The 27,863-nt window shown below is 38.1% G+C and overlaps 1 protein-coding gene across 3 annotated transcripts in view; it reads right to left on the minus strand.

Moving 5' to 3' along the window:
* Ift74 (intraflagellar transport 74) overlaps positions 1-27,863 on the minus strand; it is a 90,602-nt gene that overhangs the window by 16,058 nt on the left and 46,681 nt on the right. For 2 of the 3 annotated variants that reach the window (XM_050136274.1, XM_050136275.1), the window contains exons 11-18: positions 26,675-26,818; positions 24,101-24,141; positions 22,945-23,024; positions 10,196-10,249; positions 8,945-9,042; positions 8,151-8,277; positions 2,932-3,095; positions 1,395-1,520 (exon numbers count right to left, since the gene is read on the minus strand). In XM_050136274.1, the coding sequence (XP_049992231.1) occupies positions 1,395-1,520; positions 2,932-3,095; positions 8,151-8,277; positions 8,945-9,042; positions 10,196-10,249; positions 22,945-23,024; positions 24,101-24,141; positions 26,675-26,818 (834 nt within the window). Of the gene's footprint in view, positions 1-1,394; positions 1,521-2,931; positions 3,096-4,542; positions 4,674-8,150; positions 8,278-8,944; positions 9,043-10,195; positions 10,250-22,944; positions 23,025-24,100; positions 24,142-26,674; positions 26,819-27,863 lie in introns of those variants that run through there. The other variant, XM_050136276.1, reaches the window with a different exon arrangement.

Consider the following 27,863-nt stretch of genomic DNA (forward strand, 5'->3'; position numbering starts at 1 on the left):
GCCACACTGAACCTTATAGAAGAGAAAGTGGGAAGTACACTTGAACGCATTGGCACAGGGAACCATTTCCTAAATATAACCCCAGCAGCACAAACACTGAAAGAAACAATTAATAAATGGAACCTCCCGAAACTGAAAACCTTCTATAAAGCAAAGGACATGGTCAATAAGACAAAACAACAGCCTACAGAATGGGAAAAGATCTTCACTAACCCCACATCAGACAGAGGTCTGATCTCCAAAATATACAAAGAACTCAAGACATTGGATACCAAAAGATCACATAATCCAATTTAAAAAAAAAAAATGGAGTACAGACCTAAACAAAGAAGTCTCAACAGAAGAATCTAAAATGGCTGAAAGACACTTAAGGAAATGTTCAACATCCTTAGTCATCAGAGAAATGCAAACCAAAACAACTCTGAGATTCCATCTTATACCTGTAAGAATGGCCAAGATCAAAAACACTGATGACAACTTCTGCTGGAGAGGTTGTGGGGTAAAGGGAACACTCCTGCATTGCTGATGGGAATGCAAGCTGGTACAACCTCTTTGGATGTCAGTGTGGCGATTTCTCAGAAAATTAAGAAAATACCTTCCTCAAGACCCAGTAATACCACTTTTGGGTATATATCCAAAGGATGCTCAATTGTACTACAGGGACATGTGCTCAAGTAAGTTCATAGCAGCTTTGTTTGTCAAACCAGAACCTGGAAATAACCTAAATGCCCCTCAACCAAAGAATGGATAAGAAAAATGTGGTACATTTACACAATGGAGCACTACACAACAGAAAAAGATAATGACATCTTGAATTTTGCAGAAAAATGGATGGAGCTAGAAAACATTATTTTGAGTGAGGTAACGCAGACACAGAAGACAATTATCACATGTACTTTTTTAAACATAAAGCAAAGAAAGCCATCCTACAAGCCATAATCCTAGAGAATTTAGGCAACAATACGGACACTAAGAGAAACTTACATAAATATAATCTACATGGGAAGTAGAAGGTATAAAAAGACCAGATCTCCTGAGTAAATTGGGAGCATGAGGACCTTGGGGGAGGATTGAAGGGGGAGGGGAGAGGCAGGGAGGGGAGCAGAGAAAAATAGAGAGCTCAATAAATATCAATAAAAATAAAATAAAATAAATTAAAATAAAATAAAAACCCACTTTTCATAAGGCTTACTGAGAGAATAAAATAGACCTTAATTCATACTAAAGAGAGATTAGCACAAAATCTCACTGTTTCAAAGCGAAAAAAAAAATCTGGAAGGCTTATAATACAAGAACAAGAACAAAAGCAGTTTGGAGTAAAAAAACACAGACTAAGAACAAGACAGACAGCATGAAAGGGAACTGATTTCAAAGTAGGCTTTGAACGGTTTTACCTGAGCATGTGTCTCATTTTCTTGCAGTTGTGTTTTCAGTGTCTCATAATCTGTCGTCAGCTTTTCCATTGTTTTCTTAAAGGCATTTCTATAGGTTGATAATACTGTTCTTTCTTGATGCAATTTCTAGATAGATCCAAATAGTAATACATAGAAGCTATAGCAATTGTCTAAAAAGTCAATATAAAAATCGCATTGGCTTAGAAATTTTAATGATTTTACTCTGTAAAATAAAACTAGAGTTATAATTACTTTAAGACTTATTTACGCAGGGCGATGGTGGCGCACGCCTTTAATCCCAGCACTCGGGAGACAAGAGGCAGGCGGATCTCTGTGAGTTCGAGACCAGCTTGGTCTACAGAGCTAGTTCCAGGACAGGAACCAAAGCCACAGAGAAACCCTGTCTCGAAAACAAACAAACAAACAACAACAACAAAAGACTTATTTACAAAAATATTCTTTGAATAAATTACATGAATAGTAACTGCATTAATAACTCAATAAATACGTCCATATCTATCCTGACTCTAAAAGATTTACTTTAAGGCAAAGGGCAATGGAGAGAAACTGAAGAGTCTGAAGTGGAGACCTATAAACCAAATCTGGAGTTGGCAAGTGTCACATATTGGAATGCTCTGCATTAGGTTGTAACATGAACGGTCCTGTTTGTTGTTCAGGTTTTTGTCCCGCCCAGTACCCCACAACTGTTTAGCCCCAAAGAAAATCACACATAGGTCTCCATAAATTATAAGCTGATTGGCCCATTAGCTCTAGCCTCTTACTCGCTAACTCTCACATCTTGATTAACCCATTTTTCTGATCTATGTTAGCCATGTGGCTCAGTACCTTTTTTCAGTGGGGCAGATCACATCCTGCTGCTTTCGTAGTCTAGGCAAGAGTGGGAGGAATCAACTTCCTCCTTCCCAGAATTCTCCTGTTCTCATTACATCATTTCTACTTCTTGTCTGGTTTTCCCATCTATATTTCCTGCCTGGCCAATCAGTGTTTATTTATAATATGATTGACAGAATACAGACAATTCTCCCGCACCATTAGGGAGCAACTTACACTTTTTTACTTTTTACCTTCTTTGAAAACCTCCAAATCTCTTTAGATTATAACTATACATGTAACAAACCTTATTACTTCTTAGTTTGTATGTCGAATAATATACTGAAAGTAGTAAGTCCTATAAAGTACATATGAATTAAAGTCTATCAAGGAAAAACAACTGAGGCCCTGGTTTTTGCCCCAAGTAAACCATGCACAGTAGCATACCCTATAATCCCAGGATTTAGAGATGAGGCAGAAAGATCAGAAGACCACCCTTACTACAGAACAAGTTTGAGGCCAATCTGAGATACTTCAGAGTCTGTCTTAAGCAGATAGATGAAGAAAGAAGGAGAGAAGGAGGGAGGGAGGGAGTGAGGGAGGGAGGAAGGGAGGGAGGGAGGGAGGGAGGGAAGAAGGGAGGGAGGGAAGGAAGGAAACTATATTATTTGGGTGATAATTTTCAAAGATTCTGTTGTGCATTTACCTTCTTCTTTTCTTCAGCTGATGATTTTAAAGCTGCCAGGTCACTGTATGTCTCCAGGTCAGCAGTCAGTTGCTTAATTTTGTTTTTCAGAGACTGTTGTTCCTCTGTCATCTTACTTTCCAGAAGTTCCATTTTCTGTAGATCCAGCTGCAGGCGCTGACTGTCTGAAGTATAAGAATTTAAGGTAATAATTAAAATTCTACTCCTTTTACATGACTAGTCTTAGGTTTTTAGAAGTCTGGTCACAACATTTTAGTCATCTGACCAATATATAATTTTACTGCATATGTTTCTTTTAAGGGCATTTTATTTAATGTATATTCATGAGTGTTAATAATTAACTTGCAGCAAACAACAATATACCTTATTTGTGCATGAGGCATATTTAATGTACATTTTTTTCTTAAGGTATGTAATAAACTTCTTGTTTTTAAGAACACACTAGACAGCACATTAGCACTTTGAATGCAGAACATTTAAACAGTGTGATTTGGGAGAGGGAAGGGGGAGGGAAGGAAAACCACATTTTTTTGCGATACAATGGAACAAATGAGAAGGTGAGTGCTCTAGAAAAAATAATGTGTAACTTAGGAGGCAAGAACACATGGCATCCCAGAACAAGAACAGAAATTCAATATAATGGATATTAAATTCCACTTAGTAGACAAACAGTTCTTTTAAAAAGTCCCTGATTTTAAAAGGGAGTTGTGGTTTATGGAGATGGTTCAGTAGAGAAAGTGTTTACAACATCAAAGTGTGGATCCCCCAGACCCTCAAAAATGGTGGGCAGGCATGGCAGCTGCTTCTAATCCCAGCACTCAGGAGACAGAAACGGGGGATCCCAGAACAAACTGACTACCTAGAGGAGCCACAATTGGCAAGTTCAGGGTCCTTTGAAAGACCTTACCTCAAAAGTGGAAAGTGATTGAGGAAGACACCTACCATCAGCTTTGGGTCTCTATATGCACACATGTGCACCCACACACATGCAAACACACAAAAGTAATTTTTAAAAAGGGTGGTTATATGACCAAATATTTTAAAGTTGGTATAATTAAGCTAGTATTCATTGAAGGTTTCATTTATCCCCTTCAGAGTTTTAAGCTTAACCATATTACGACAAGATTTAAATATTATCATAGTTTCTATTTCAAGCTAGGCACATACTTGTTATCCTGGCATCCGGAAGCTGAGGCAGGGGAGCTCTGAGTTCAAGGCTAGCCTGGGCAACATAACTATCTCAGAAATCCAAAACCATAAAAGTCCTAATTTGGATTCATATCTCTGCTAAAGTTAGAAACAGCTATAAGAATAAAATGCTGAACAAGTTATTAAGGATTATTTTAGGACATAAATTTAGGACATTTAATAACATAGATAGGAAACATGCTTAGCTAACTGAAGTAAGCAGTTGCATAAATTTAATTGCAAATGTAATTTGGATACATACTCAGGAAATACATTTAAGAACTATACAAACTGAGAAAAAAAGCAAACGTTTGGTTGGTATAAAGTTTATCTCTGTTTTGCATCAGGTCCCCATGAAAAGCTGAAAGCTTCTCCAAGGGAAGAGACAGGAAGAGGAAGCAGTCGAGTTCCTTCTGATATGCTATGAAGTTGCAGAGTTTACCAACCAGTGTGTACAGAGTAGCAAAATCTCAGGAGGAGCCACTTTGACCTGGGGAAATGTTTCTGAAATATTCTGCCATCAGCACATTTGTTTACTCCCCAGAGTTTCCTTTCTAAAAATATAAATAAAAACTAGTGTTAGCAAGATTCCTTGCCTATACGCTGCAGTATAAGAGCTTCTCAACTTGTTTGTATTACTAGTCCCATAGGAACCCTTTGTGGGCTTGTTTTTCCTTTTACTCAATCACAGTCATCTCACTGGTCTGATAAGGTTCCTGTCAACCTTCTCTAAGAAGTAATGCTGCCCCTTGAGAGTAAGAGGACTCCATTAAGAGACAGAGTGGGAACAAAAGAGGCGGGTGGGTTCCAGTGATAATCTCAAAGACAGAAAGGGAGGCAATTCACACACAGGCACTATTAGCATACATTATCTCAGAACAGTTAAGAAGATTATCATAAACTTCTGGTGATTTTTAGATAAAAGAAATGTCTTAAGTGTGGGCAATGATATAAAGAAAAGAAGGATTAAAGAAGGAAGGCTTAAATAAACAACAACAACAAAAGAAACAGTAGATGAAATAAATTACAAAGTCAGAATTCAAATCTTACTAAAGAACTTTTCCAGAAAAAGAAAAGCTTTACTGTAGTGATGGACAGATTTTTCATCTCTGGTAAAGTCCGTTCTCATTCTTTCCAACTGCACAACTGAAGAAAGCACCGCGACTAGTTTTTAAAAGGAAATGTAAACACAAAGCATAAAGGCAAGTAAAAAACACAACCCTAATCGCTGACTTTGTTTCCTGGCATTTATATTGCCTCTAAGAAATGTTTTCCAATGGCTGTTGCACTGAGATAACTTACAGGAGGAAAAAGCTTGTTGAACTAACATCAACCTTAGATAAGTGAGTATATAGATGAATTAATGTAATTTCTTAGTTTATAGAAAAGAATAAAGGTTTTAAAATACTCAAATCAACTCAAGAACCTAAAATAAGAGAGATGCACTGATGAATAAAGTAGAGCATATATGAAATTATTACTCAGCTGTCATACAAAAAGGAAATTCTGTCCTATATTACAACCTTGAGTCTGCTACACTAAGCAGAACAAGCCAGTCACAACACACCCATCATGAGTGTACTCATATGCAGCATCCTGATGAAATTTCAGTTTTACAAGATGAAAAAGTCCTGGAGCTCTACTGGAGAATCATGTGCGTACAGTAAACTCTACCAGACTATACATGCAAAACTGGTTAAGGTGGCTCATCAAGAAAATAAAACACAAACACTGCTGGACGGAATGTAAACTCTTGAAGACAGGACAGAAATCAGTGTAGAAGCTCTTTAAAAATTTTATAATTAAGCAAGGCAATGATGCATGACTTTAATCCCAGCACTTGGGAGGCAGAGGCAGGCGGATCTTTGTCAGATGCAGGCAGATCTCTGTGAATTTGAGGCCAACCTGGTCTACAAGAGCTACTTCCAGAACAGGCACCAAAGCTACACAGAGAAACCCTGTCTCAAATATATATATATATGTTGTAGGGAGGGCCACTTATTTGGTTCCGGGCTGCCTGACTAGTTAGACCCTAAACAATCACACAGAAACTGTATTAATTAAATCACTGCTTGGCCCATTAGCTCTATCTTCTTATTGGCTAACTCTTACATCTAATTTTACCCATTTCTATTAATCTGTATATCACCCCAAGGTCATGGCCTACCAGCAAAGTTTTAGCACATCTACCTCCAGTGGCAGATCCACGGTGTCTCTTCTCTGCCTTTCTAATTTAACCCATCTCCATTAATCTGTGTATTGCTTACTGGGTAATGTTCCCAACATCTGTCTCAAGCGGAGGATACATGGCGTCTCCCTGACTCCGCCCTTCTTCCTCCCATGCTATAGGCCAAGCCAGTTTTCTTAATTCATTAACCAATAAAATCAAAGCATAGACAGAGGTCCTCCCACACCACCCATAAAGTATAATTATTCTATTTCTAGTATACTTAAACATTGTGCGTGTGCACATGGCATCTACTAGGTATGCATGTGTCTGCCTGCACATACATGTGGAGGTCAGATATTGACCATGGTTATCTCCTCAATCACTCTCCACCTTATTTTTGAGACATGGTTTCTCACTGAACCTGGGGCAAAACAATTTGGCAAGGCTAGCTGACTTGTCAATAACTCCAGAGATTTCCCTGTCTCTATCGCATTAGCATTAGGATTTTGTGTGTGTATGGGCAATAGGGATCCAAACTCTGGTTCCTCTTGCTTGCAAGCACTTTTACTGACTTAGCCATCTCTCCAGCTTGGACCCTTAAATACACAAATAAGCAAAATTTAAAAAAAAAATACACAAGTAAGCTAACAATTAAGTCTTCAAGTACAAATCTGAGCAGACAAAAACAGCTAATTCTGTCACCACACCACAACACTCAGAGTCTGCCAGTACAGAAACCCAAGATTCCATGTGAATTTTTTTAATTTTACAGTTTGTATCTGATCTCAATCTATACCACTTGACACATAAAGCTTTTTGATCACTTGAAATAGGTTTAATCTAAATTAAAATACTATATAACTAACAAGCCCACCATTTTATAGAACACAGGTTGAAATACCAATTTCTAGGATATATTGATTAATAAAATTAAAATTCATCTGTCATTCTTCAGTTTTTAAAATGACAACAAAATAAGTATAATTAAGCATGTGGTTTGCTTGCCATTTTCCTTGGTCAGTGCTGTGCTAGTGAGCACAGCTAAAACTATTCCAACATCACTGGTTCTCAACACTAATTATCAAAGACTGGCCTGATATGTGTGACCAGGATGCATTTCCACACCCTCTTCTATACAATCATTTCACTGCCTTGAAACTGTCCTTCTACCAGGATAAGAGCTCCTTGGGGAAACAGATCTGACCTTTTTTTTTTTAAAACCTTTGAATACTGAGAGAGTCTCTCCCTGGCCAAACTCTAGCCAGGATCTCAGAACTCTTTTCATCTAAGCCTCACTCTAGGAACTGACTGCTTGGCCTCCTAACTTCATTGCTCACTGGAAGCTATGGCTGTGGCTAGTGCCAAGCACCGTGAAAGAACATCATACTACATATACTACACACCATCACCCTGCGAGCACTGTGAAGAACACCACACTACACATACTACACACCATCACCCTGCGAAAAGACCAAACTTCAAAATCTGAAACAGAAGTCTCAGTTCTGCATGTTGATTTCGAAGCACTGTAAAGTCAAAGAACATACAGACCAGGACCTGGGATTGTAGGTCAGTAGTAGAACAGATATCTAGCACCACACATACACATACACAAAATGGTACATCAAGGCCTTCAAAAGCTGGCAACTATCTGCATTCAGTAAATACTGTTAAATGAATGAGACTATGACAATGTCCTACTAGTAAGTTCCTGGGTAATGTCACATAGAATTCTCAGATTGCAATTAGATTCTTCCTTATGGGACTTTCAAAAGAACTCAAAAAGAATGAAGATGAGTTTTGAAGTTCTAATTTGCTAGAGAAAAAATAGAAAATATAAACTCTTAGCTATTGTTCTTACCTGAGGTCAAGTTCCTAGCTGTTGTCTGTGACTTCTGCATTTCAGTTGATTTAAAGCTGAGGTCATCCTGCATCATTTTCAGCTCTTGGTTGGTGATGGAGGATATCTGTTTCATACGATTTATATTCTGTATATGAAGAGAAATAAACAGAGGATTTAGCTACCAAAACCACAAAGGATGAGATGCTTTGAATATTATTTTTAAATATATATTCAATTTTGATGTTTTATAGAATACAGTAGGATTTAGTCATGTTTTCATACAAGTTCATTTTTTTCACTTGCTTTATTAAACTGAATTAAAAATTAGCTACAAATTTTAAAGAACTAAATGCAGATTTAATACACTAAAAATACTGAAGAGGGGTCACACATTTTCCTCCTTTAGCATGGTACATAGTACATCCTTAATAAACAATTTCTGAACTTTTGTATTCATTGGGTTTATTTATAAGAAAATATTTACATTAAAAATTACAGTATAAAACATATTACCATTTTCTAAAATAATGTCTAGGTTTTGGAATAGTAAACTCAGATAAGTTAGCAATGGAAGGAAATCTTGAAATTTATTCTAATCACAGCTTCATGAACTGCTTAGCACCAATCATGTACCCACCCCCCTTCCCACATTACCCTAATTAGCTAAGAGTTTGCTACAGAGGTAAACAGTAGGCTGAAGAAACAAGGAAATTTAAAGGAAACAGTTTAAGTGGACAAATATACTAGTGAATCTTCTACTTTTCTGTGTTATTTGAAAAGTTAGCAGCCTGAGATAGGCACACAGCACTTACCCGACTGCAATGCTCTAAAAGGGCGACAATGCTGGCTTCTATCTGTGCCTTCCGTTCCAGTTCCTGATTCTTTGTTTCCTCAAAAGCCTCTATAAAAGCTGCCAATTGGAAACATGTAATACAGACTATTGTTGGCAGAGTTAGCACTGAATAAACTCAGGGCTGTAGAATTCAGACTACTCTCCACAAATTCCAAATAAAGACAAATTTTAAACTAGTAACCTACTCTACATACTTTCAAATAGTTAAAACCTGCTATGACTTTAATATAAGTAAAACTAGAAAGTTATACAGGCTCAAAAGAAATAGCTGATACCTCAAAAATAAGAAAAATTTCACTTTTATATATGACTTACTTGATACAGCTATAATTATTAACATTTATAGCTAGCTGATGATTTTATTTCTGAAATTATTATTACTAAATTATAAAATATTACTATTTCATCTAAAAATACCTTTTCATTAAATGAATCAAATACTTACTGATGAATTTTATCATTTATTCAGATTATTAATAAATATTCTAAGAAATTACCCATATGTCAAATCTAGAACTCATATATACTTTTGCTCTAATTTGAATTTCTTCAATTATTACTATGAAACCTTCAAAATTAAAAATAAGTAGTTAAAATTTTACTATTAGTAAGACAATAGCATAAACATTGCATACATTCTGTAATGTATTTCCATTATAATTTTTCTACTAATTCTTTTTGGTAGCTCGATGGTATAGTATATATTTTTTAATTTTTGAAAACCATATTTTATGTATAACAATCAAATTTGCATATTAAATCATACTATAATAGATAATGGTTTGACAAGGATTTTTTTCTCTTTGTCCTATTTTATTTGTTTTTCCATTCAAAGATTTACACTTTGTCCCCTCCTCCCATCCCCCTCCCACTCCCCCACTCCCCTTTCTCCCTCTCCCTCCCTGCTTAAGAGAGGGCAGGGAACCCTGCCCTATGGGAAGTCCAAGGCCCTCACCCCTACATCCAGGCCTAGGAAGCTGTGCGTCCAAATAGACTAGGGTCCCAAAAAGCCAGTACAAGTCCCAGTGCCTTTATTTGACAAGGATTTAAATGAAAGAAAAAAGAAAAATTCTAGGATACAGAACCCATCCACTCAGAACCAAATTTTATTTAAAACATCACTTTTTCTCAATGGGTCAATGTGGCAAATGTCTTAAGTGCCTAGTACAAATGAATGGCAATCTAAGAGTTACATAAGACCATCACTTACCATCCATATTTTCCTCTCTTTTTTTAAGCTCCTTGTATTTTTGATTCATTTCACCTACAAGAAATACAAAACAATACTAGCTTTAAACTTCCAATCATTGTATTCTAAATTTGAAGTGTTTCTTGGGTTCTCTTTTATGCCGTCAGCTGCTGAATATTCAATAGTCAATACCTAATTGAATTTTAATTTGGAGAAATTTGTTTATATTTTATTACAAAGTCTTTTAAAGCAGCTAATTGTGCTTTTACAATTGGGGGGGGAGGAGACTGGAACGGACTTACAGGCTTTCCATTCCAAATTTGAAGCTGTTCAGCTATACATGAACACTCCTCTTGACAGAGAGAGAAGTTCGTGCAAATCTAGCCATCTAGGAACAGTTTGCAGGCATGACAGCAGCATTCCTTACCTCACAGAGCTTAGCATCTAGAAATCTAACATGTTAAATGCTGTCATATGAAAAAAGGTACTATACAATTATACAACTAAGTTAACTAAGGTACTGTAGAAAATTCTCTAAATAATATACATGCTACATTATAAGGAATGAACAGGAAGGAGTTACTTGGTCAGATATAAAAAAAAAAAGTCAATGTCAAAAAATTTGACCATCGATGAGATCTGGGCAAACTGGGGGTGTGGGTGGTAATAAGGGAGGGGATAGGGAAAACGAGAACAAAAGGGAACAGGATGGGCAAGTTGGGGGAGGGACGCAGAGGGAGAACAATGAATGAGATATCTCAACAGAGGGAGCCATTATGGGGTTTGGGAGAAACCTGGTGCTAGGAAAATTCACAGGAATCCACAAGGATGACCCCAGCTAAGACTCCTAGCAATAATGGATAGGGTGCCTGAACTGGCCTTTCCCCTGTAATCTGATTAGTGACTACCCTCACTGTCATGATAGAACCTCCATCCAGTAACTGATGGAAGCAGATGCAGGGATCCACAGCCAAGCACAGGGCTGAGCTCTGAGAGATCAGATGAAAAGAGAGAGGAGAAATTATATGAGCAAGGGGGTGGAGGTATCAAGATCCTGATAGAAAAACCACAGAGACAGCTGACCCAAGTTTGTGGAACCTAATGGACTCTGCACTCAGCTGGGGATCCTGTATCGGACCAAACTAGGCCCTCTCCACGCGGGTGACAACTGTGTGGCTTGGTCTGTTTGTAGGTGTTAAGTCCAGTCTCTGGCCTCCATCTTTGGAGGCCCGTCCCTGTGCTTGCCAAAACCTTAGCCCCTCCCCCAAGGAGGAATGAGGCAGCCTCCTGTCCCTGTCTATCCCCCCAACCCCCCCCCTCCGTCTACTCTCCCACACACACACACACACACACCTGGATATCCTTAAATTTGGCTCATTGTCATTTGGCTCGATTGGGATTTTTGTATCAGCAGAGAGCTCAAGTTAAGAAAAGTTCCTAACAGTGGGCCCAGGATCTATTCCCAGTGCATGAGCTGGCCGTTTGTATATCATTCACTATAGTGGGATGCCTTGATCAGCCTTGATGCAGGGGGGAGAGGCTTGGTCCTGCCTCAATTTGATGTGCCAGGCTTCAATGACTCCCCAACGGGGAGGCCTTACCTTTTCTGGGGAGTGGATGGGAGGATACAGTGGGGGGGGGGGAGGTGTTGCCGAGCATGAGGAAGAGAAGGAGGGGAAACAGTGGTTGATAAGTAAGTTGAATAAAAAAAATTAAAACTGAAAAAAAGAAAAAAATCTGACCAATACATAAATTTGGAAGTGATGATGACTATGAAAGTATAATCGCAGAATCAGTTGCCAAGCTTGGCTTCTTGGGACACAGACTGTGATCTCAAGTCTCGTACCAACAGCACAAGAAATTAAGAGTGGCATGGCTAACGCAGAGAACAGGAAACACAAGAGCAACAATAAGATGAGAGGCCGAAGCCGGGCGGTGGTGGCGCACGCCTTTAATCCCAGCACTCGGGAGGCAGAGGCAGGAGGATCTCTGTGAGTTTGAGGCCAGCCTGGTCTACAAGAGCTAGTTCCAGGACAGGCACAAAAAACTACAGAGAAACCCTGTCTCAAAAAAAACAACAACAACAAAAAAAAAAAAGATGAGAGGCCAACTATAAATACATCTAAAAACCATGTCTCAGAATTTGGGCTTAGGAACAATTGTTGCAAAAACTACATGTGTGTGTGTATCCATGTGTGTACATAAGCGCAGATATTCACTAAAGCAAAAGGCCGGGGGCTGAATTTACAGATGACTGCTTGCCAGTCATTCTGGGCATTGGGACTGGAACTCTCAACTACTGAGCCAGCTCTCCTCTACCTGCTGAAGAATTGAAGCATGAGAGTAAAAGGAAAACTACTGAGAAGTATTTTAGCCTAAAGAACAAAAGACTGGAAGCTGGAAGGCCAGTTACATGTCTCGAAAGTCTGGGTAGAAGATCAAAGCTGCTAGAAGTATGGGGGTAATTACGAGAGAAGTTTGTGGATTTTTATCTCGAATATCAAGAGCCAGAGTGAAAACGGAGAAAGTGGAACCAAGGGTGATTCTCAAGATTGAAGACAGCTGCATTAACTGCAAAGGGGAACAGACTGAAGAAAAAGTTGAACATACTAAGTGTAATGAATATGAAAGTCATGTCTAAAGGAACAAAAATCCAAAGCTGGAAAGGACATAGCAGCCTCAAAAAGGGGTGCGTTATTTCACAGTGACAAACACTGAGCTACGGCAGTACAGATCTGTTCTCAGAGGAAGACTATTGCAACTCCATGTTCTAGGGCATCAAATAGAAAAAGGATAAATTTGAGCTTGCTTCAAACCAGTTTCTTCATACCAGTCGATCAATCCCTAGCTTCCTCGAACAAAGCTAGTGACACCAATAGGGATGGAAAGAATGGCAAGCTATTTCTACGGGGATTCCTGGTTAAAAGCTGGCATTAAAAAAGACCTTTAGGCCGGGCGTTGGTGGCGCAAGCCTTTAATCCCAGCACTTGGGAGGCAGAGGCAAGCGGATCTCTGTGAGTTCGAGACCAGCCTGATCTACAGAGCTAGTTCCAGGACAGGCTCCAAAGCCGCAGAGAAACCCTGTCTCGAAAAACAAAACAAAACAAAACAAAACAAAACAAAACAAAACAAAACAAAACAAAACAAAAACAAAAAAAAGGACCTTTAGGAACAGGAGCTAAAGGGCTAAAAAGGTGGAGAAGCAGAAGGATACCAGACAGTAAAACTTCAACATCTATGTTCTTTATCTTACTATATGGTACAGATAAACTTCACAGATCTGACTAAAGAAGTTTTTCTTTTAAAAGATTGTTCTTTGTCTTCTCATGAGTTCCTCCTCCTTTCTTATTTAAACCTGAGTCTTCTCAATTGATTTTTTTACATGTATATTTGTCTGTGTGCATTCATGTGTTCCACAACACATGTATGAAGGTCAGAAAATGACCTGTGGGAACTGGCTCTGTCCTGTGGGATCTGGCTTGCATGCCTGCCTCCCTGCATGTGCTCTCCCTTTATTAACATGCAAGGCTTCCCCCACCCTCTCACTTCTCTCTGCTCCCAAGAGGTAGCCATGGCAGCTTTGGACTCCCCCCACCACCTCTAGCTATTCTCTACCACGTGAGAGATAGCCACAAAGCAGTTCCATATTTACAATAAGCCTTTCTCCTTTATGGCCATGGAGCAGTCTAGTTCAGCATCCCATTGGTTTCTTTCTGTACCCGGTTCTCTGAGGCACACCACCTCCTAGTCCTCTCACTTCTACTGTTCCTCCTGTGGAGCAGCTTCTCTATTACCATTCTCATCTCTACCACGAATGACTTCTTGCTCATTATCTTTCAAGAAGACCACTACTTCCTACAGTCCATATAACCAATTTTTGTTCATGAAAACTGTTGTTTTAGAGACTTTGGGGGTGAAACCCCATTAATTTATATTGTTATTATTTCAGACCCCCTCTGACATTTTCATGCATTTAGTGAGTCACGACAATTTTCCTATTTCAATTTCAGCTAGCTTGGATATCCTACTAAATTACATGTGGTGCGGGAGAATTGTCTGTATTCTGTCAATCATGTTTTAAATAAACACTGATTGGCCAGGCAGGAAGTATAAGCAGGAATACCAGATAGGAAGTAGAAATGGTGCAATGAGAACAGGAGAATTCTGGGAAGGAGGAAGTTGATTCCTCCCAGTCCTGCCTAGACCACCAAAGAAGCAACATGTGAGCTGCCCCACTGAGAAAGGTACTGAGCCATGTGGCTAACATAGATAAGAATAATGGGTAATATGGGCTACTAGAGCTAATAAGAAGCCTGAGCTAATGGGCCAATCAGTTTTATAACCTAATGTAGACTCTGTGTGATTTTCTTTGGGGCTTGCCAGCTGTGGGGAACTGGGTAGGACATAAACCCCAACAAGCCAGCCCCTCCATGTTACATTTTTATACTTAGTCTCCCCTCCACCTATGTCTTTTCTGTCAATGTAGCAGTAAGCAATGAATGCCGGTTTCAAAAACTTTTAAATTGTTATGAGCACATAAAAATGAAAGTACACACGTTTAATCCCAGCACTTGGGAGACAGAGGCAGGCAGATCTCTGTGAATCTGAGGCCAGCCTGGTCTTCAAGAGCTAGTTCCAGGACAGCTAGGGCTGTTAACACAGAGAAACTATGTCTTAAAAATAATAATAATAATTGATTTAAACCAACTTTTCACTTTAGGCATCATCCTACTTGCAAAATAATTTAAATTTTGGCAGAGATGTTTCTCTTCAGCCCGGAGTTGTTACAAAGTACACTTTAAAATATATACTAAGAATAGCAGTTTCTGAGAGGTTAAGGCAGGAGGGATTTTGCATATACTAATTACTTATGTCACTGCTGCCTCTGTATAATGCAAGCATATATAGAGCTTGCATTAGTGAGGGGCAATTCCTACCTACTACTCAAGGGTATGTAGGAAGGATCCATGAAGCAAGAAAGTTATGGTGTGACTCAGGCTGACTCTGAACTGGCTTCAAGCACTATGTAGAAATTGTAAGTGATATACCCATCCCTTGCCAGTTCCATGGTTGGCCTCAAACTCACAATCCTTTTGCCCCAATCTTCTAAATGCTGAGATTATAGGCATGTACCCCCATGAATAACTTTTATTTAGGCAGCACTGTGTAGACTCAAGTAAAGACATGTTTAGTTGTGGGATATAAAAATTCTGCCTTAATTTTTTATTTTACCTGTATACTGCTACGAACAAGACTCCTAAAACAAGCCTTATGAACTATCTGTATAAGAAGTATCTAATGTAAGTTACAGGCTAGACAGAGCTACACAGATAACATGTATAAAAAATGTAGTATCCTACAGGCAAAGTATGTATATTTTGATTATTCAAAGATACATATACATTATGGAATAAGTTATAAGTAATTATCTCAAGTTAGAAGAGTGATTCAGAGGCCCTACATACTTCATGTGTATGTCTATGATATCCACCACACTTCCATATCAGATATTTATGTCTGAGACAGATTAGTAATCACATGATATGTATCATGCTGTCTAATCCAAATCTGGAGTAATACTGGATTCTACAAATGAAGGCATACCTTTTAGGAACTATGCTCAAACACTCTTCTTGCAAAGTGTGTGAATGTGGCTGTACTTTGTTAACTGTGTATGTTAACTTGAATCTACAGAGTCTTAGAAAATTAGCCCCACCTTATGGACCTTGGTAAAACTGCACATTCAGGCTTTGGCAATAGTCACAGGAGATTGGAATTGTCATGGAGTGGGTACCTTACTTTAACAAAAACTAGGACATTTATATAACTTGCATTGGTGAGAAACAATGTCTACATACTACTTCTAGCTATAGTAAATGGCTCAAGCCTTTGAGAAATTATCAAAATTAAAAGTAGAAACTCTGATTTATTCTAAAATTTCACTGTAGAAATTTAATCTGTGGAGTACACATATTAATAAACATGAATGTACAAGAATATCTACGGCGCCACTATTTGTTTTGTTTTCAGTTAGGGTCTGACTACATAGTCCTTGTTGTCCGCAGACTCACTATGTAGACCAGGCTGACCTTGAACTTGAAGTCACCTGCATATGCTTCCCAAGTGCTGCAATTAAAGATATGCCATCATGCATTTTTGATAAAGAAAAATTAGATGCAACCTTAATGCTAATGTTGAAACAATGAATACTACACAACCACAACTGCGATGGCAGCTAATGGTTGTCAGTGCTTACTATGTACCAGGTGCCATTCCTGAGCCTCTCGCTCCTAATGGTAAATGAAACACACACCTTCATGTGGAATGATGTACTGATGGAGGAAGGTAATTGGTTAATTATAATAAACCAACTGCTTGGCCTCATAGCTTAGAACATAGGTGGGTGGAATAAACAGAATAGGATGCTGGGCGGAAGAGGAAGTGAGGTCAGACTCTGCTCTGCTCCTGGACAGACCCGACACTCTGCTCTCTGGAGCAGAGACACCATGCTCAGCTCTCCCAGGCAACTCCAACCCAGAATGAACATAGGCTAGAATCTTCCCGGTAAGCGCACCTTGGGGTGCTTACACACATTATTAGAAATGGGCTAGTCCAGGTGCGAGAATTAGCCTGTAAGGGCTAGAGTTCATGGGCCAAGCAGTTCTTAAATGAACACAGTTTGTGTGTTGTTATTTCGGGCATGAGCTAGCCAAGCGGCCGGGGTGTTGGGAATGCAGCCCGCCGCTCTTATTTCAACAATGTACATTATATAGTTTTTGTGCTTTGAGTATGAAATATCCCCACAAGGTCATATGTTTGAAAATTTGGTCCCCAGCTAGCAGCACTGTTTGGGGAGTTGTGAAACCTTTGGGAGGCAAAGCCGTGCTAGAGGAAGTAAATGCATCGGGGCAGGCTTTGGGGGTCGTATAGCCTGGTCCTAGATCATCATGGCTCTCAACTGAAATAAAATGGAATTTCTCTGCTTCCTGACTGCCGGGCTAGCTCCATGCTCCCACTACCATGATGGAGTACATCCCCTCCACTAAACCACAATCAACTCTTTCTTCCCTAAGTTGCTTTTCTCAGGGTATTTTGTCACAGCCACTAGAAAGGAAACTAATGTTAAAAATAAAATACTAAAGCTTAAAAGAACTATATGCTTTTACTTCATTTAAAAATAGATTTATAAATTAAGAGTAAATCTAATTAAAGACTAAACATAAACAATGATTACCTCTGAAGACTTAGATGAGTTTGAAAAGACAACTCTTTACTATATATGGTTTTTTTTATTGTTTGAATCCATTACATCAAACTCTGACTCCTGGCCTCAAGCTATCCTCTGGCCTAGCTTCTTTGGACCTAGCCTTCTGAGAAGCTGAGACCACAGGGTCATGTCACCACACCTAGATTAGGCACTGTTTTGTTTAATAGGGTTTCACTTTGTACCATGTCCTTTGAACTTGAAATCTTGATTCTCCCTCACAACTGCTAGGATTATAGGAGTTTGCTACAATATTATGATAAAAAAATAATAATTTTAAGAGCAGGAAAGGGTGACTGAAGCTAACTGAAAACTCAATAAAAGTTGATAAGAATGGTCATTTGCAATTAAACACACACACACACACACACACACACACACACACACCTACAAAAGCATTTAAAACCAGAAGAATGAAGCACACTCAAGGTGACTGAACTCTTAAAGATTCTAAGTCAATATTCTAATTAGTGACTTCCTAGTAAAGACAGTAGTTGAACACACTTCCATCCTGGAACTCACTATGTAGACCAAGCTAGTCTCCAGCTCACAGAGATCTACCCACCTCCTGAGTGCTGGGACTGAAGAAGTGCATCGCCATGGTCAGCTAAATACCCACTTCTAATAATTACTCTTCTCCAAGCCCTCTTATAGCTATAATAAAAAGCTGATTTTTGTTTGCTTACTTACATTTAAAGTATAAACTCCCAAGAATGGGAAAGAAAAGACAGTAGATATAAAAATTTGGAAAATAGAAACAGATGGACAACTGAAAGCCAATTTAGCAGACCTGAAAAACCTTCCGCCTAAGCTAGCAATGGGTAAAGCTGAAGACCAGATTTCAAAAGCCCCAGTAATCCTGCACAGAAGGGTAATTTCTTGTCTTCAACACGTATTCCACAAAAGGTTTGGGCATGCATTATAATGGGAACGCTGTTATTATCAGAATTTATTTAATGTAAAAGAGTAAAGAGAAAACTAGGACTAAAGCATGGAATGTAAACTCTCAAGTATTAATTTATAATGAAAATAAAACATTTCCTAGCAATTGTTTCCCCAAAAGCAAGTGACTATCATGAGGCCCTGATTTCCTCCTTAGCACCAGGAGGGGGTGGTGGTGGTGAAAAGGACTATGATATATATATATGATATATATATATCCCTGAGAGAAAGGGTTCTATTAATACTCTGCTTTGTCATTTTATTATAGTCTTGCTGATTGTCTTACTCAAGGAAACAATGATTTTTCCATACTTTCCTTTGCTCAGACAAAAGTAACACTTTAAAAAAGTATTGTGGCCAGGCGATGGTGGTGCATGCCTTTAATCCCAGCACTCGGGAGGCAGAGGCAGGTGGATCTCTGTGAGTTCGAGGCCAGCCTGGTCTACAAGAGCTAGTTCCAGGACAGGCTCCAAAGCTACAGTGAAACCTTGTCTCAAAAATACAAAAAAAATGAATAAATAAAAATAAAAAAAAATAAAAAAATAAAAAAAACTTAAAAAAAAAGTATCTGGTTCACAACTGGGGAGGTTGAGTTATTAGCAAGATCACCAAGATTTTAAGGCCAGTGTGGACTATGTAGTAAGCACTTAATTAAAAACAAAAAAGTAACAATTAAAGATACATTTACTTGGTGGTTCAAGCTGCTGTAATCTCTTCAAGGGCCACACTTTCCTTGACCTTAACTTTATATGCTATTTTGGAGACAGGGCAAGTTTTCAAATCTTTCTGCTCTGCTTTTTGCTCACAATTTTCACTGTCAATCTGACAAAAAAAAAAAAAAGCAGCTAGCATAAACTACACGACCAACTGAATGCTGATCTCCCCTGAAATTCCCTCTCTCCAATTAACTAGTCAGTCCTTTCCAATTCAGCGTCACACACAATCTCAGGACACAGACAAAGGACTGCCAAGTTCACTGCCAGAATAAGACATGCATGATCTAAGTCCTGTTCCTATCTAAAACATCATGAGTTCACGAGCATACTCTATTTGCATCCCTGCTCTCTGGACATGCTGCTCTTCTTAGTTCCTACCAGAATTATAGTATCCCTGGCATTCTCTAGATCATGTCTTCAAATTTTTCTAAATCCCTCCTACAAACAAATTCCAAAGGCTTAAGGATCACTTCTATTTCAGAAAGTTTTTTTGGTGGGGGGGGGAGGTGAGTAAAAAGGAACTTGAGACTCTGTAACCCAGGTTGCCCTTTAACTCAGTATGTAGCCAAAGTTATCCTTGAACTTGCAGCAATCCTCCTTCCTCAGCCTCCTGGATACTAGACTATCAACTTGTATCAACACACCCAGCTTGGTACCAATTGTCTATGGTAGTTTTTTTCCTTTTTTTTTTTTTCACTTCTAACAACAATATAAGAGAGAAAAGATTTGTTTTGGCTTATTTTCAGAGGTGTCCACCCATCATGGTAAGGAGGAGCAGAACAGCACACATAATGTAAGCCAGGAAGCACAGAGAAACATCTATGCTGTTTGGGTCCCCATCTTATGGGACGGGACTGTCCACATTTCAGCTGATCTTGCCCCTAAGATGGTTACCAGAGAAAACACTCTCCTACAAACACTACCAATTTAAGTGCTTTGTAATTAAATCAGGTTGACAATCAAAATTAATTATCCCAGGTGAAAATACAGACATAGTCAAAAATATACCACTTTATTGTACAACATGAATCCAAAATAGGGATCCTCTGGAAAGTAATAAAATCTTTGTAGTCAAGCTTTCTCTGGAGAGAGCAAACCTAGATCCCAAAATGAGAGGACCCAAAGAACAGTGTATAATTCCTTCGCTCTTCAATTATGGATCGTTTAGGTTCTCCCACAAGCATTTACTCCCCAGATACAGTGTTGATGAACTAGATTGCTGACATAAGTTAAGAAGTCCCTGCCCTTAAGGGCTTACAGGCTAAGAAGGAAGACAAACACGTAAGTAGGCAACTGTAATACACAGTGTGATCTAGTACCTGTGAGGAAAGTTACTCAGCTAAGCCTAGAAACTAGTTAGGGAAGGAAGTTCAGAGTTATGTTCAGTAAGAGGATGCCTGCGCTAAATCTTATAGGATAAGAACTTAGTCTGGTGAACAGAAGAACAATTAAAAAGAAAAAAATGAAAGCAAACAGTTAAAGTCTAATATAGTTGAATGAATGATAATGAGAAATACAAGGTAGCAGACGGAGACTGTCATTAATAGATTGCTACAGAGTTGCGCAGGATGGTTCATATCAGTAATCCTTGCCTTGGGAAGCTGAGGTCAGCCTGGGGTATACAGTGAGTTCTCAGCAAGCATAAATCCTATAAGACCTGGTTTAAAAGGGGGCAGAGCAGAGGTGACTATGGGATGAACAGGAGGCTGACAGAATCAGACTAAAGTAGAACAAACTTGACATACAAAAATTCTGTTATCTTGTGCATCAAGGTGAACCATATTTAAGCAGGAAAGGATATTGAGCCACATTTTACATAAATCATTTTGTAGAATTATATTGTAAAAACTGAGAAGGGGTAAGGATGGAGGTGGGGTAACCAGTGAGGAGGCTACTGCAATAGTTCAGGCAGAAAGTAATGAGGTCCTGAACTAACAAGTAACCTTCTAACAAGTCACCTGCTACAAACCCCCAAGTTGTTGCAATAACCAAGGAGGATCACAGCAGAGCAATGGGAACAAAAATCTCGGAGACATCAATACACTTACCTGTGAATATACATACATGCATCTATGTTTATATTATACATTTACATATTCTTATATATGCTTTTATCACTATTACATAATTACGGATTGTTTTATTCTACATTAATAAAAATGACAAATGTTTGAAACAAAAAAGGAAAACAAGCAAGAGGCAAAGCATTCCATATTCCATTTATCTTACAAGTTCAGTTAGTAATAAATTTTACTTCCCAGATACATCATTTTAGTAGAAAAAAACTATATAGCTTAGGAAGGAAATTATTTAGGATGTAATCTGTAAAGTTTCTAAAATTGAAAACATCAGATTTCTCAGAATAGATGTACAAATATAAAAAGCAACAATAAAATAACATAGACAAAATATATAACATTTTGTGTGATAAGAATCAATTGAAGAGATCCACTGTAAGACATTAGCATAAATGTAAGCCTCCCGAGTGTTGGGATTTAAGGTGTGTGCTGCCATGTCAGGCGACAATGTAGTGTATTCTTAAAAATCATGAAGAGTGGATTTTGAGTCACTCTCATTACCTAATGTGTGAAGTAATATATATATAGCTTGACTGAGCCATTAAATATACATACTTCAGAACATGCTACAAACAATAAATATATATAATCTTATTAATGAAAACAATGAGTAAGTACATTTTAAATTAACAGGACCTTAGTATTAATTTATTTTATAAGCCTTTCTTTGTCACAAATGCCATTTAATACATAAACCTTAATGAGACATTACTATTAATACTCACTTCCCAGATCAGGAAACTAAGGCATAGGCAAGTTGACTTACCTAAACGAATGTTTTCCTGCCTTTAGAAACCTTATTAAGACCATTAGTGACCACATGTAGATAGAACTATGTGTTTCTAAGACCACTGTAATTTCACAAATGAAGTACTTTGAATAAGAAAATCAAACTTAGGCTTTGGCAATGGAACTAAGACTTTCGAGTCAGTAAAACTCTGGTTTAAGTCTAGTCTACTATTTTCTAACAGAGAATTTAGCAAATTGCTAATTTCTCAGAGCTTTCACAGGTTTAAAATGGACTAATTAGTATTCAAAGGTTTCTGAGTGTTCTGTCCAGGTACTGAAACAAATACCATTTCTATGACGACAAAAAGGCTAAATACTATCTTTTAAACCAAAGTAAAAATGATGTTTAAGAAAAGGCACTCTTTCCCCTCCTGTGACTGTCTACTGTCATTTAGTGGTGAATTACCCTGATGTCCCCCACTAACTGGTAAGAAGACACAGTTAGCCATTGTTACTACAAGAGAAAAATGTTCTAGTTTGCAGCTAAGACATTTACTAGTTTGCAGTTAAGGGAACTGTTTAAAACAAGAGTAAGCTGGTTAGGAATCACGGCCCCCACACCTCTTCTCCCACACACATCTCCCACCACAGAATTTCTACTATTAAGGCCTCAGCGGGGGAAATCGGGACAATCAGCACTTGTTCCCTCATAACTGTGCCCTACCAGAAAATCAAATTTCTCTGGGCTGCTTGTGAAATTTGTTACCTGTCACCTTCTTCACTAGAAAAAGAAAAAAATCCTTTGAAATATTAAATACTTGCCTTACACAATCAGTAGGTTACTTAAAATTTTAGTCAATTAGAGTAATTGTTTTAATATTACTTATAATACTTGGTAAATATATTTCAGTAGTTAAAGTTAAAAATAATCACAGAGAAATAATAAAACTTAAGAAGATAATGAGATCACAATTTAAAATTAATCTGTATAGATACATGTTAATTAGTTTTAAAAATTCAAAAATATACCACATATATTACCTTGGTGTTCCTCTAAATCCATGTCAAGTTGCCTAATTTCTTCACTAAACTGATTTATTTTTTCCTTTATATCTGTTAACCTGTTAAAAATATTAATAAACTTTAGAAGCAACAAAAGAAAACAACATAAATGAGCATTATCAAATCAAAAACTTTTCTCCTACCAGAACTACAACAAAGAAATACATCTGATAGAATATGAGTATTTTTTAAATCATGTGTCTAGTAAGTGGATTATATTTTGAATGTATGAAGAACTCACTTTACTCAATACCACCAAAAATAAATTCACATGAGAATGAACAAAGGGCATTAATAAGCACTTCTTCCAAGAAAATATACACATGGCCAACAGCACATGAAAAGAAACTCAACACCATGAGCCATCAAGGATTTGCAAGTGAAAGTCACAGAAAGAGTAATTCACACTCAATGGCATGGCTGTAATGAAACGACAGATAATTTAAAAAGACAGAAAAACTAAGTGATTTATAAAGTAAAACACAAAGTAACCACATAAGCCAGCAATCCTGAACATTTACACAAAGAAGTAAAAGTAAAAACCCCATAGAACTAGTTCATAGATGTTCAAGTCAATATGATTCCTAATAGCCACAAAATAGAAATAAGCCAAAGCCTACCAACTGATGAATAAATAGCACATATCACATGCATACAGCAGAATATTAACTGGGATTAAACCACAGATGAGCCTTGAAAACGTTAGGCTAAATGAACGCACGTAGCCACAGAGGACCAACAGCTGTATGATTACACATATAAGCATCCAGAACAGGCAAGTCTATGGTGACACAGAGTGGGAAGGGAAAGGAAAGCAATGGCTAAAAGCGTTGGGATTTTGTTGGGAAGACTCAAGTGGTGGTGCTGGTTGTCTATCTGTAAATATAACAAGAAGCTCTGAATTGTATGTTTTAAATATATAATTTACATAAGCTATCTCTTAAGGCTATTTTTCAAAGCAATTATACCAAGCAATGACTGAGAATTAAAAGCTGAAAACTGAAAGTTCAATAAATATTAAATCATTAGTGTGAACTACAGGAAAAATGCCTATAATGCATGTACTATATTAAAGCTTTAGGCGGTAATCTGAAAGATGAATGAATATAAAATGTCCTGGTTCAAAGGTACTTACTGTCTCTCCATGCTGGCTATTTCCTGATTATCTTCTTTAACCTATACAAGCATAAAAAGAAAACAGCATTTAAAGAATAATGCATTATTAGACTATCTGAAAGAAAACATCACTAAGAAACTATTCACAAATTCCTGCCTTCTCCCTCAAATACACTCTTACCTACTGTTTTATGACAGCTTAATACAACTAGAGCTTATCTGAGAGGAGGGAACCTAAACTGGGAAAATACCTCCACAAGATCAAGCTGTACAGCCTGGTGTGACTACAGACACCTCTAATCCCAGCTATCAGGAGGCAGAGGGAGGTGGATATCTGTGAATTCAAAACCAACCTGGGCTACATAGTGAGTTCCAGGACTGTTGGGGCTACAGAGAAACCGGTCTCTAAACAAATAAATAAATGAATAATTTTTAAAAATCAAGCTGTAGGCAAGCCTATATGGCATTTTCTTAATTAGTGATTGATATAGAAGAGTTCAGCCCATTGTAGATAGGGACATCCATGGGGCTGGTGGTTCTTGGTTCAGAACACAGACTGAGAAAGCTGTAGGGAACAAGCCAGTAAGCAGCAATTGTTCATGGCCTCTGTATCATCTCCTGTTTTCCTCCAGATTTCCTACCCTGTTTTGGGTTCTTTCCCTGCCTGCTTTCGATGATGAACTATGTTATGAAGCCTAAGTGAAATAAACCCTTTTTTCCCCAAGTTGCTGTTAGTAATAATGCTTCATCCTAGATATATAAACTCTAAGTAGGACACTGATCTACCATGTTCTATCAGGCTAACATATCTTTCAACATGGGTGAGTTAACAGTAAGTATCTTGAATTCCTCAGACTCTCCTACACCCTAGGGTATAGCTACCAGATTTGGGAAAGCCCAGTAAAATCAAATTTCAGAAAAACTGTAAGTAACTTTTAGGGCACATTTATATCATGCAATGTGGTACATAATGCTTTATGTATGTATATATGTATGTATGTATACACACATATATGCATTTATTAATCCTAAATTATCTTAAATTCAATTTTTTTTTAGACAAATTTCTCTATGTAGCCCTGGCTGTGCTGGAACTCACTATGTAGATCAGGCTTGCCTCAAACTCAGAGATCTACCTGCTTCTACCTCCCAAGTCTTGGATTAAAAGTGTTTGACACCAAGTTCCATATAAACTCAGGTTTAACTAGCAATCCAACTAAAGAATATTGTCTCCTTTCCTGTCCCAAATCTTTTCTTTGCAAGGAATTTCTAGTTTTAGATTAAAAATTTTTAAATTTCATTACATTGTTATTTATTTACTATTTTTTTAATTTATTTATTTCTTTATTAATTAATTAAAGATTTCTGTCTCTTCCCCACCGCCACCTTCCCTTTCCCTCCCCCCCCCCCAATCAAGTCCCCCTCCCTCGTCAGCCCAAAGAGCAATCAGGGTTCCCTGCCCTGTGGGAAGTCCAAGGACCACCCACCTCCATCCAGGTCTAGTAAGGTGAGCATCCACGAAACTGCCTAGGCTCCCACGAAACCAATAGGTAGAGTAGGATCAAAAACCCATTGCCATTGTTCTTGAGGTCTCAGTAGTCCTCCTTGTCCGCTATGTTCAGAGAGACCGGTTTTAACCCAGGCTTATTATAAATAATACTATAGAGTAGTATAGAAGTCAGAGGACAGCTTGCAGAAACTAGCTCTCCCTCTACCACACGGGTTCCTAGGATTAATCTCAGGTCACCAGGCTTAGCAGCAAGAGCCTTTACCTATTGAGACATCGTACAAACCAAGATTTAGACCATTTTAGAAAGATTGATTCTCACAGTCACTGAACTGATCCATAAGTTTCCAAAAACACACAAGTCACAGGCACAAAAAAATAAAAATAAAAGACCTCAAAGGAGTTCCTGGAGAGATCTCTGCCCTATATGAAGATAAAGTTCTTCAAAGGGTCTTAGACTCAGCATATCTCAGCATAAACGTAGTAATTGTAACTTACAGCTAAATTAAAGCAACCAAAAAGTAGGGGAATGCTACAGAATACATGACACATGATCATGTCACATATAATTTCATATGACAGTTATATTCCATTCTTTTCACAAAGACACTGATACCACTGAGTCATCAGGTTTGGAATACTTCTTTTTGTAGAGATAAATATAAATAATAGACCTATTTCCACTGAGATTATCTAACCACTTAAATCACCAATAAAGAAGTATCCATGGAACAATGACTAAAATATGCACCAAAAATAAAAATGAGTATTTACTTCAAAACCATGTTATTTAGGAAACTAAGATTTTTTTTTGACATTTTCTTGGCTCAGTATTTCATATTGAGATGAAGCTAACTATTGTTTTTTGATAATAATCACATTGGTTTTCTGCTTAATTCATAGCTCTAAACAAATAAATGTCTGGGAGATGGGGTGCACGGCTTTAATCCCACACTTGGGAGGAAGAGGCAGGCAGATCTCTGAGTTTGAGGCCAGCCTGGTCTACAGAATGAGATTCAGGACAATCAGTGCTACAGAGAGAAATGCTGTCTAAAATAAATAAAAAAACAAATTTTCTCCCCCTACCTGCTTAAGCAATCTCTCCCTCTCCTCCATTGGTGATCCCATGCTCTTGTCTTCTGCAATCATTTGATCGCGATGGGACTCTAACTCATAAAGTTTTTCATGTAGTAATACAGCCTCCTGTTTTACCTGGGAGTGTGCTATTTCCTGAGAATAAAAAAAGAAAACTTCAGTTGGTCTTTTGTAGAGGCAGAAAGTTAAGATAAAGTCACGAGGCTGTCTAGTCCAACGTGCCTGGTGTCCTCAGGCAGACACTGGAGCCCAGGCAGAGAATGCCAACTGACAGCGCAGGCACAACCGCAGGGAATGCACTGCCTTAAGGAATACGTCAGAGACTGGTGACCAGGAAAAAACTGGGACGTTGCAGAGTCTCAGAGGGAACAACTCTGCTGGCACACAACTCTAACCTCCACAACCACAAGAAAATAAATGTTTATAGCTTTATTAACCCAGACTGAGACCGCTTGTCACAGGAACACCGAGAAACGAATGCAGGTACAGCAGCTGCTGTGTGTTTACCACAGTTCCGCTTTCACACACACACACACACACACACACACACACACACACACACCACTAAAATAAAACAGATGTTATCAAATTCTTTTAGATAAAAAGAACTAGAGTGACTGCAGCAATAATGATGAATATATTGACATTTAAACCTATTGTTTATTGAGCAATAGATCTGTGAAACTTATACTCTGCTTTTGGCCTCTGCAGGTACCAGGCATGCATGCACATAGATTCATGCAGATAAAACACTCCTACACATAAAAGAAATGTTTTCTTAAAAATGTACATTTTCAATGGAGATTACTAATAACCCCTGAAAACAACCAATCTATTCATTTGCAAGGCTGTTTTAATCATAAATATTATACAATGCTCTAATTTAAAATAATGAAGAATAGCTCTAAAGTTATGCAAACACAGTCAAGAAGATGGTATTAATGTGTGGGGTGTACCTATTTCAACAGATGGCGCCCAGACGTGTGGACAACTGAATCCACAAAAAGCCTGAGAAAGCTTGGGAAAAAATGGAGTGAAGCATGTTTTCTTGGTAGCAGAAATTTCTTGGGTCTGCTCTGCTTGTTAGAAGCAAGCAAGCACTCTCATCTAAGAGAGGCTTCCTGACTCAGCTTCAGCTGCAAAACCCTGCAGCTCATTAAGAGGTCCTGCCACAAAACAC

This window comes from Alexandromys fortis, unplaced genomic scaffold, assembly GCF_014885135.2.
Source record: "Alexandromys fortis isolate MF-2015 unplaced genomic scaffold, M_Fortis_MF-2015_v1.1 scaffold_13, whole genome shotgun sequence".
In the NCBI taxonomy this organism is placed as follows: Eukaryota; Metazoa; Chordata; class Mammalia; order Rodentia; family Cricetidae; genus Alexandromys; species Alexandromys fortis.